The 11606-nt window shown below is 36.3% G+C and overlaps 1 protein-coding gene across 1 annotated transcript; it reads right to left on the minus strand.

The window, feature by feature from the left end:
- Positions 1-2465: 2465 nt before the first annotated feature.
- LOC138312871 (uncharacterized) lies at positions 2466-3509 on the minus strand. The gene has a single exon (XM_069253603.1). It carries the CDS (start codon positions 3507-3509, stop codon positions 2466-2468), a length of 1044 nt encoding a protein of 347 aa, XP_069109704.1.
- Positions 3510-11606: the final 8097 nt, after the last annotated feature.

The following is an 11606-nucleotide window of genomic DNA, read 5'->3' on the forward strand; positions in this document are numbered from 1 at the left end:
AAATAGATTTCCATTTCCCAGGTGAATAATCTCCTGATCCAACCTAATTTAAGGGAATTAATAAAAGCATTTAAATTTACCATTTTCAAGCCACCATTAAAATATTCTTGAACGATATTGGCTCTTTTAACTTTGTCTGTTTTACTATCCCATAAAAATTCAAATAAAATTGTATTTATTTCTTTTATAACCTTTTCACTTGGGTTGGGAAGAGATATGAATAAGTGGTTAAATTGAGAAACCATTAGTGATTTTATGATATGGACTTTACCAATAGGAGTCAGTTTCCTTTTTTCCAGGTGCTGATCAGACTTTTCAGTTTAACAATTTTTTTGTCAAAATTTAGTTTTGGTATATTATCCAGATTTATATCAAAGTCAATACCAAGTAGCGTAAATTCAGTTTTTCCCCAATTAAAATTGAATTCCGGAAGCATCCTTTCGTTACTGTATTTCATACTACCAATCCAAATTATTTCAGTTTTGTCTACATTCATTTTTAGACCAGATATTTTTTTAAAAGAAGTTAGTTCTGTTAGAGTCTCATCTTATTATATAAATTAATTTATTTTCCAGGACGCTTTGACATGAAATGAACCATGTGTGACAGAAGAATGCAATGAACCATGTGTGACACAAGACTTTGCAGGAAATACTGAAAACATACACAGCTCCTGTAAAAAAAGCATTTGAAAACTGGCATTATTGGCCTGACATCCAGTAACTTAACCGATGTGATGTTTTTACTTGTCACTATTGCATATAACCAAACTGTGCCATGCAGGAAATAACATTATCAGAAAATAGACTGATACAATTATGTTATGTTAGTTGAAGCACGTTTTTCGACAACAAAATAAGTACCGTGAAATTATGTGTCAAAATCCTATTGTTATATTAGTAGTAGAGTTATTTGTACATAACATTTGTATATGTCAAAGAGTGTACACATTTTTTGTACAAATGGTGTTTTCATTTCATGATTATGAGATTTTATAGAATTGATGTAATTGATTAAGCCTTAAAAACGATAGTTAAAAATATTTCAGGGTTTTAACCAGTGCAAAAACTGTAAAAGGTAACAACACCAGACTTTTTTTTTTACTAAACTTGTATATACATATACATGTATGTATGTTTTTCCATCCTATTACAATAAAGCATAAACTTTTTTCCAATTTAATTTACTTACGGATTAAAGTATCTTTCTGGTGGTTTTATCGAAGGATAAAGTTGAGTAGGGTACCAATATTTGGTATGGACCGTGGAGCAAGTATGCATTGCTTCGAGTTTAAAGGTCTTTTCATGTAACAATTGCTGAAATGAAATGTCTCTATTAAGGTCATATCACCTATTTAAACTAGTGATATTTGTATTCCTTTCATACTATATATCTTGAACATAACTAAGAAGATAAAATGTGTGTATGCATCTTTGCCACTTAATATGTATTACTGTTGACTTGTAAATTTTGGTTTTTTAGCTCGCGAATTTTGGCAAAATATGCGAAAAAAATGTACATTTCATTAAAAAAAAAGGTTAGGAATATATTGCTGCCACCAAATTAGTATGTCATAGGTACAAGGAGCATTTGTTTTACTGTATTCGACTTTACAAAAGCCTAGATATTGAGTTCATTTTGACATTGTCATGCACATGACAGTTGTGTATATATCTTGCAAACTTGAAGAGGCTGTGACCAATAGGGGAAATTCTATTAAAGCCACACTATACTTAACTATCAACAAAAAGTCAAGTTAGTATTTGTAGATGTATTTGAAATTATAATATATCAAAGAATATTTATAATGATTTCTTAATAGCTTTGGTACGGCAGTTGTTAAAAGTCGATACTTGTAAATATGCCTTCGTTTTAAACTGGTCGCCATAGAAGTTACGATTATTGCCGAACGGAAATCAGAGTTCTCGGAAGAGTTTAGACAGACGTTACGTAGTTACGATAGTCACATGACGTCCTCGGCAACGACGTTACAGTATCTGCTAACTTCAGTCTGTTTTACTAAATGGGACCCACCTAGCAATATTCAATATTAAGTTGATTGTCATCATGTTTTGTCCGTCGTTGTGCGTCATGCGTAAGACTATTTATACAAAAGCCTACTCCTCCTTAACCCTTGAGTGGATTACATCCATATTTGGTGTGAAACATCATTGGGGAAGGACAATCATATTTTATATAAATGAGATAGGTCCGACCCCTAGGGGCAGGCCCCAAAATGTTTTTTTTTTAATTTAAGCTTTACAGTGAAATGCGTTCAAGCGTCCGGAATGGGCTTTCCGATCGTTCAAACCACAAATCACGTGAATAGTTTCAACCAGTCGTAAGCACGTTTATCGGCTCGGTAATAGTGTCAGTCAAACTGTGGGCGGAGTTTATTAGCAGCGACAATCTAACTGGGGGCGGGACTTACCTGGTTACACATTCAAAAAGCATCCTGTGTGCCGTTAAAACCCCCGTATGTCCGTCTCGCTCACTTCTTCGATGGCTTTTACTATAGCAAGTTTTAAGTTTATTCCAGCTAGGTCCTGAAACCTCTCTTGAGTAAAAATGTTTTTTATTTTAGCAAAGCAGTTTTCCACAGGATTGAAATTTGGCGAGTATACTGGGAGAAATGTGTATTGGACTCCCTGCATACTAAAATATTGACGCAACACTCTCTCTGCATGGTTATGATGTATACTACAATTGTCAACTATCACGACGTCTCCTGGTTTAAATAGTGGACATCCCATATTATCTTGGCACGCGCTTGCTTCACCCCAGAAATTCAAATATGTGTTCATATTTGAAGCACCATTTACAAAATTAAAATACAATACACCATTTAATCCAACAAGTAAATTAAGAGTGAGGTTTGTACCCGGACGATATTTCCCTATTTCTACACACGCCTGTCCTTTCTTGGAATGACCATACGCTGGATTTGTTGTTGTTAGTTTGAATCCACTCTCGTCCATGAATTTTATTTGATCAGCTCGTTTAGTTTGACAAAAGTCAATAAAAGCCTGAGTGTACTGCATATTATATTGTGTAAATCGGTCACACGATGGGCGGTTTATACGTTTGTACGTTAAATCCAATTCTCGCGACATTGCCCTGTATATCGTGCTGTTATGAACATTTCCCGACACAGGAGAATATTTACACAAATTCCTTTTAATCTTATTTCCTGTAACTGAAGGTGTATTGCGTTTTAAAAAACTTACAAGTTGAACGTCCGCTCCATTAAGTTTTGGATTCCCAGCTTTATGTCGAGCAGTCTCAGACATGCTTCCTTCAGATATATATTTTTTCCAAAATGTCCGAACGCTTTTTTCGTCAACCCTGAACGTGTTCGCCACTTTCACGTAGATTCCACGAGGAACATTTCCAGACTGACTATTGCCACCAAGTTCAATTATTTCTTGAATAATAAGGCTGCGGAGATCTTGGCTAATTCCTGTTCCATTATGATATTCTCTACCGTATTTGTTTTTTCGTGTTGCCATCATGAATTGTAGACTTAATTAATCCTCACTGATAAAAACGCGCCAAATGTGTACAATTATATAGAGGGCCCCTGACTGATAAGGGGTGGAGTTTTTAAGCTTATATATAATTAGCAAAATGATATGAAACTATACATTAAATACAATATATTTTTGGAGCTTGTGTGTATTTTGAATGTTTTAAATTGCAATGTATCTACCAATTATATAATTAATATAACAGTTATGACGCGAAGCTTAAAATATGATTTGACCCTTACCTGGCCCCAAATCATATCAACATTGAACATCTTTAGTATTTCTATTCCGCGAACCAATCAGAAGGCACCCGTTACATGTACCCCGCCAAACCTATATCTACCCGCCAAATCAACCACATCTGCATTGGTCTCATACATGTATCTACCCGCAAAATACTAGCAACATGGAAACACTGCAAATTCAAATCGAGTATGGAGTCGGCAAAGTTAGAAAATTTAACATTCCGGACCAGGTATGTACATTTGAAGAACTGAAATGCGATTTGCAAGGTCGAATCGAAAGTTTGAGAAACAAACTCTTTGGTTTACAATACCTAGATGACGAAGGTGTATGGATCATGGCTGTAAGCGACACGTGTATTACAGAAGCTTTTCGTTGTGCAAGACCTATATCGGGAACAGCAATGCGGAGACTAAAGTTAAAAACTTTCGATGGAAAATCCCCTACACCTGCAGAAGTTTCTCATCCTCGTGATACATGTACTGCCCTGAAGTCGCTTAAACCTCGGTCACTTACGTTTCCCGACAGTGCCAACGGACAAAGTTCAGGAATCGGTACATGTACAGGTGACTGACGCACCCGTTTCCAAAACTATCGTTTATAGATCGCTACTGCAAATGATGATGGATGATCTGAATGATGAAGTTCGTGTTAAAATGGTTGAACTTGACAGTGCCAGGGAACAGTTGCATGCATTGGAACGAAAATATTCAAACCACAGTATCAAACAGGACAAAACAAAATCTCAATGTGGCCAGTGTCATATGCGTTTAGGACACACCAAGAGGAATTGCGAGTGGGGAGTGTGTGAGGGGCCGCACATGTGTAATGACATTGATAAACACGATATCGAGAAAAAACAAATTAACGACGCTGCTACTACAGTGAAAACTCTAACGAAAGACATGGAAAAGTTGCGTCAAAATCTTGCATTGAAACAACACAACTATGAAGACACGTGTAATACTTTTTTTGCGAAAGTGTTACCGCATCTTGTAAACACAAATATTGATAAATATTATCCAGTGGGTGCATATGGGTTACGTGCTCTGGCAATGAGTGTGATCCACCCGGATATAGCAGTGTTGGAAAAGCATTACCGTGGGGTAGTTCCAAAAGATTTGGACGGAGCGGCGAAATCGTTTTCTCATATCTTGAAAACTGATCGAAGTGTGAAGATTACCAAAACTCGTCCAAGTGATCCCATTAAGGATATGTTGGAACAGAGAGGAGTGAACTTTCCATCCTCCGCCGATGTACATGTGGCCACACCAGCAAACTCCACCATACCTACACCCCCAACCCCCGGGAATACTACTGTCTCCATGAATCCGTATTTTGTTAGTCCACAACACTTCTACTCTTCACCAATGGCATACATGATTCCCGACCGTCCGACAACCCCTACAGCATCTACTTGCACGCCTATAGTAAATCTACCATTCCCATTACATCTAAATCCTGGGTATCAGGCGCCTTCATCTACAGTATGTACTAATGAAACTGAGTTACCGGTTCCATTGAAAAAAGGAGACTTTGAAGGTACACATGTATGCATGATAGCTACATGACAATTGTTTCTACAAAGTGATGATGAACGTTGATCAGAACGATATCGAGTGCCTGAAATCAGTTTAATTGTGGTTAATTGATTATTTAACTTTATTTGATGCATTTACCTTACTAGTAAGTGAGGCAAACAATTTCTTAATTTACAGTTTAACCGGGTGTTTTCAACATTGAAATTATAAACGTCAATTCTGCAACAGACTTGTGTTTTACTTATTAATTCAAATTTAAAATACATAGATCATTAAATAGAAAATACACTAGCTGTAGCGCTGTGAAATTAACACACGGTAAGTTAGGTAAACAAAATTTTTAAAAAATGCATCACAGGCCAAATAGTTACATATGTAAAGACGATATTTCATTTTAAGTGACAGATCCGAAAATCACTTTGTTATACATAATGTACGGGCGCTACGCCACTGACGTACATTCGTCAGTATAATCTTCAATAGTATAATATCTTGTAATTAACAATGTATGGTAGAGGTCGGGATGTCCAATTTGACTAAAAGACAAATCACCATTATACATTACATGTGAATCAATATACCTATCTATATATAATGTTATATTCATGACGCGGTATAGTGGTGGTCTGTACTTTATTCAGAGTGTGGGATGTTCGCCTCCAGATTGGCTTCCCTCCCCCACCTCTCAAACGTACACGTGGCTGTCGATGGTTATGTGAATATACATGTGGTATGCTAACAAATCTTAAATACAAAGGTGTGAACAAATCATTCCAGTAGGTCCTTTTGAAGTCAACATTGTTTGCGCAACACCACACGGAGTCTAGTCAATCGCGGCAACTTCCCAGGGTTTTCATTGGCTGTTGTTACAGAATGCTAAAACATTTGGGGGAGGAGTCTAATCCGGACGCTTGAACGCAGTTCACTGTAAAATCCTACTCCTCCTTCATCCTTGGATTGATTTCATCCATATTTGGTGTGAAACATCATTGGGTAAGGACAATCATATTTTACATAAATGAGCTTGCTCCAACCCCTAGGGACTGAGGAGTTGGGCGCCAAAAGTAGAAAATTTTCTAATTTTAGCTTTAAAATCCTTCTCCTCCTTAACTCTTGAGTGGATTTCATCTATATTTTGTGTGAAACATCATTTGGGAAGGACAGTCATATTTTATATGAACAAGTTAGGTCTGACCCCTGGGGACAGAGGGGTGTGGCTCAGAAGGGGGAACTTCAATGAAATTTATCTTTAAAATCCTACTCCTCCTTAACCCTTGAGTGGCTTTTTTCCATATTTGGCGTAAAACATCATTAGGGAAGGACAATCATATTTTATATAAAGATTTTGGTAATCCAAGAAGGCCACTGGCCCACTTCATGTTTTCAGGTTTCTTTCTCCGATCTCACTGAAATTATTATCGCTCATCTTGACTTCAATTTAGTCATGTCTCTGCATGATTTACAACAATATTTTTTCAACATTCTTCTAAATCATGAAAAAATAAGACAGATACAGATATTGGGACTTTAAAGTGAACAGTCGGGTAAGGATGGCTAAAGTCGGTAAAAATGGTGTGAATGTATCCAGTATAATTTCTTATGAAATGGAAAAATAAAATATCTCGTCCAAATCTGTCTGCGTACGAAGAAATTAATTTAAAGTATGGAAATTCTAAAACGTCCTCCCGGCTCACTATGTCTGTGGTTACATTTCCACACAGCCTCGCTTTCAATGCTTTCAAATTTTTTTTACTTTAATGGTCAGAACTGGGAAACTAAGCAGAACTTGACCGTCGTATTAATATGTGAGAACTTTTGGACGGCCAATGAACGCATTTAGACTGGTTTTCTTTGCCCGACTATTCACTTTAAAGTTATACATGTACAAATGTAGTATTAAGTTATCTATATTTTTTATTTCTGTGTAAATCCAAACAAACTATAAGCTGACAATCAAGATTTTGTAATTTCCAACTTCTAGTACTAGTTATGATGTCATAAATTATTAATGTCACTAGATAGCATTCGAGAACATTCAGTATATAATTATGAGGGTTGAATGCCAAATGGACAATGGCAAATTTGATAAAGCATTAATGAACCAAGGCCAATCAAAAGCACAGTTTTAATCGACTTTGGTGAACCATTAGATACAAGATAATGGAATGAGACTGCTTTGAAGCTATGAACTAATGGTTTTAATCAGATTGTGTAAATATTACTGTTTTGTCATAATTTGCAACATAATTGTGGCACAAGATTTTGTTACATTAATGTTTTGTCAGAATTCATTGAATTATATATTTGTCAGAATTTATTACATTGCCTCTTATAATTATGAAAGAAATATTATAATGACAAAATTATTGATAAAATTGTATATTTCATTTCTACATGTATTCAATAAAAGGTGTTGCTCATTTAATGTCTCTTTGATTTCATTTTTAGGTCATCTGACCCTCTGACCTGAAGGGTAACTTGCATTTTTTGGATGACCTTTTGTCATCATGCATCATTGGCCGTCGTGCACGTCCACCATCCGTAAACTTTTCATTCAAACGACTTCTTCTCAATAACAAAAAGGCCCAATGTACTGATATTTGGCATGTGGCATGCTGGTATAAAGGACTACAAAATTTGTTCAAATGAATTATCTTGACCTTCATTCACGGTCACATTGGTCAAACAGGCGAAAATCTGCAAACAACATATTGTGAATCACTATGAAGCCTGGCCCCGACTTAAGTACTTAAGTATTGCTCCCTATGTAACTTACATGATTTTTTACTTCAATTTTTTCCTGTAGCATGTCCAGTTTGTTCAAATCAATGGTTTTGACTGTGGTTGGCGGATAGCCTTTGTTCTTAACTACAGTTGATTTTTCGATTTGTACGTATCGTCTTATGGAGTTAGTTCAAGAAATGACTTCTAAATGGTGGGATATACCAGTATGTAGGTTTGGGTACGAACTACATACTGGTGAGTAATTGACATGGAAATAATCCCTTGTTTTGGGCAATAGTTTTACATATACACATGTAACTACGGACAAATATACAATTTTGCTGACAATGCAATTTGCCTGTTATATACTGTTATGTATGACACTAAATACATGTTGTTATTAGATAACGGAGATAACTCCTATAGCTTTATTATCAATACATCCTATAAAGGTCATATTATTGATTTAGGTTATAGAACTTTCTAGAATATTATCATGTATAAACAAATATGTTTGTAAACATGTTGATTATAAGTAGAGATCTAGAATGATCTATTTCCAGAAAGTTCTGTGTGTTTATTTGTTTACTGTTTTTAGTTAGATATTTCTAGAAGTAGAAGTTCTCCAATATTCTTGAATTAGGGTTTAGCTATATATATATACTCCAACTGTCCAAAGCTAATGAGAACTGTAATGAGACCTGTAAGGAGACATATCAAGAATTGTACAGTGCCATATTAGATTCTATTGGGAGAGCTATTGTGACTTTATCTGTGGATTATTACAACACTTTGTGTGGATTTATTCATATTGCCTGGAACTTTACAAATAATCTGTGGACATTCAATTTCCTTGTGGATTTGTGATTATTGTTTTATACCAGGACTTTCGCATACAAATAAGTAACACTTTAAATCATCGTATTACTCTTGTACCACCACCAGTTACTTTAGATATTGTAAACCATCTCTGTATAATATTGTATATATAATTAAATTGTGTTTTGAATTTAGCTGCTGGTTTCTCATTTCTGTTATTCTGGGTCATAACAGAATTGGGGGCTCGTGTCCGAGATCGATATTTTATTTGTGAAATCCAACTTTGAAAAATTGATGAAGAAATTTTAAAAATTTGTGTACAAACTGTGAGTTTACATTTGAAACCAACAGCTAGATAAACATGACTACTATGGAGGTAGAACAGTTTGTTAAAGCGCCATCCCTGGAAGTTCTTTTGCAAGTTAATAAGAAGGATTTACTGTTATTGAGTAAACATTTAGGCCTAGCTATCAAAACTAATTTGAGGAAAGCTGAAATTCGGAATGTAATTATAAGATATTTTGTTGACAATGGCAAATTTGACTCTAGTGCATTAGATAACATAGAGGAAACAGTCACTTCAGAAATCCAAATTAGGCAAATGGAACTTGAACATGAAATGAAAATGTGCTGTAACTCGTTCAATGAGTAAGAAGGTTTCTGATGTTGCAGTAGTTGAGGATCATAATAGTCCAGGGTTAGGTGACACTTTCTTGGCTCATGATATAGAGGATGTCGGGTGTAAGTGTGATCTTTTGAGCAATCCTGTAGACTTTGATAGTGATGGAGTTGTTCCTAACAAAGGTACTTCATTGGCTGACATGATGAGTAAATCATCTTTGTCTAGAGAGGAGCTTATAGTAGAACAGGAAAAAGATCCTGAAATCTCCTTATTGTGTAATCAGGCTTTGAGTGAAGAAGAGGCTGAGAAAGTCCCGGTTTGTTACTTCCGTCGGTCAGGTGTGTTGATGCGCAAGTGGCGTCCCCCTGATGTGTCTCCCGAGGAAGACTGGAAGGTTGTCAATCAAATAGTTGTCCCACCAAGGTATAGGCAAGATACTCTGAGTTTGTCTCATGATGTACCTATGGCAGGGCATTTAGGTGTGACCAAGACTTATAACAGGATCTTAGATCACTTCTTTTGGCCCAAGTTGAAACGGGATGTGGCTGATTTTTGTAGGTCTTGTCATACTTGTCAGGTGGTAGGGAAACCTAATCAGAAAATCCCTGTGGCGCCTCTGCACCCCATTCCAGCATTTGAGGAACCATTTAGTAGAGTCATTATAGACTGTGTAGGTCCGCTACCCAAAACTAAGTCTGGGAAAGAGTATCTTTTAACTATTATGTGAGTTTACACACGCTTTCCTGAAGCCATTCCACTCAGAAATATTAAGGCCCCTAACATAGTCAAGGCTTTGGTTAAATTATTTACACTGGTTGGTCTTCCAAAAGCTGTCCAATCGGACCAAGGTTCGAATTTCATGTCTGGTATTTTTCAACAAGTCATGTACCAGATCCAGATCAAGCAGTATAAGTCTAGTGCTTATCATCCAGAGTCTCAGGGTGCTTTAGAACGTTTTCATCAGACATTGAAGAATATGATGAGATCTTATTGTTTTGAAAACAAAAGAGATTGGGACAGGGGATACACATGTTGTTGTTTGGCGTTAGAGAATCTGTACAAGAATCTCTTGGCTTCAGTCCCTTTGAACTTGTGTTTGGACAAACTGTACGTGGTCCTTTGAAAATTTTGAAAGGCAAAATTTTGGACGAAGATTCTAAAGTGAATCTCTTAGAGTATGTGTCTAACTTTAAGCAAAGATTTACAAGGGCATGTGAACTGGCAAAAGAAAATTTGGCCGTTACTCAAAACAAAATGAAAACATGGTATGATAAAGATGCCCGTGCAAGAAGTTTTGATCCAGGTTACCAATACCGAGTCAGCCTTTGCAAGCTAGATATTTTGGACCCTATGTTGTTGAGAAAAAGGTCGATGATGTTAACTACATTGTACAAACTCCAGGGAGGCGCAAGAAAACTCAATTATGTCATGTTAATATGCTTAAAAAATATGTAGATAGAGAAGAGAGCAAGACCTCTCAACCTATTGCTACTTTGGCCTCTGTACCATCACAAAGTGAAAGTACAGCTGATATTTGTAAATTAGACTTAGATGGTGGTGTACAAGATGTAGGTTTAGACTGTGGGGTTAGGTTAAGGAACTCAGATGTGCTCGCGAACTTGGACAAGAAACGATGTCATCTATCAGAAAAGGAACGCAATGAACTGAAAGATTTGATACTTGAGTATAAGCATTTGTTTCCGGATACACCAGGCAAAACAGATGCTATCTATCATGACGTGGATGTAGGCAATGCGCCACCTGTCAAGCAACATCCTTACCGTGTCAATCCTTTGAAAGAAGAACATTTAAAGAAAGAAATTCAATACATGTTGGACAATGATATTATTGAACCAAGCAAAAGTGAAAGGAGCTCTCAATGTGTTCTGATACAAAAGCCAGACAAGACATACCGGTTCTGTACTGACTTCAGAAAAGTAAACTCTGTGAGTAAAACAGACTCTTATCCAATTCCAAGGATTGACTCGTGTATTGACAAAGTTGGCAAAGCCAAGTACCTAAGCAAGTTTGACCTGTTGAAAGGATATTGGCAGGTGCCATTAACAGAAAGAGCTAAAGAAGTGTCGGCATTTGTAACCTCACAAGGTTTGTACCAGTACAAAGTTATGC

Source organism: Argopecten irradians, unplaced genomic scaffold (assembly GCF_041381155.1).
Source record: "Argopecten irradians isolate NY unplaced genomic scaffold, Ai_NY scaffold_0501, whole genome shotgun sequence".
NCBI lineage: Eukaryota > Metazoa > Mollusca > Bivalvia > Pectinida > Pectinidae > Argopecten > Argopecten irradians.

What these genes read in the sequence shown, in the direction of transcription:
- LOC138312871 (XM_069253603.1), bottom strand. Translation starts at nt 3,509, where the DNA reads ATGGCAACACGAAAAAACAAATACGGTAGAGAATATCATAATGGAACA.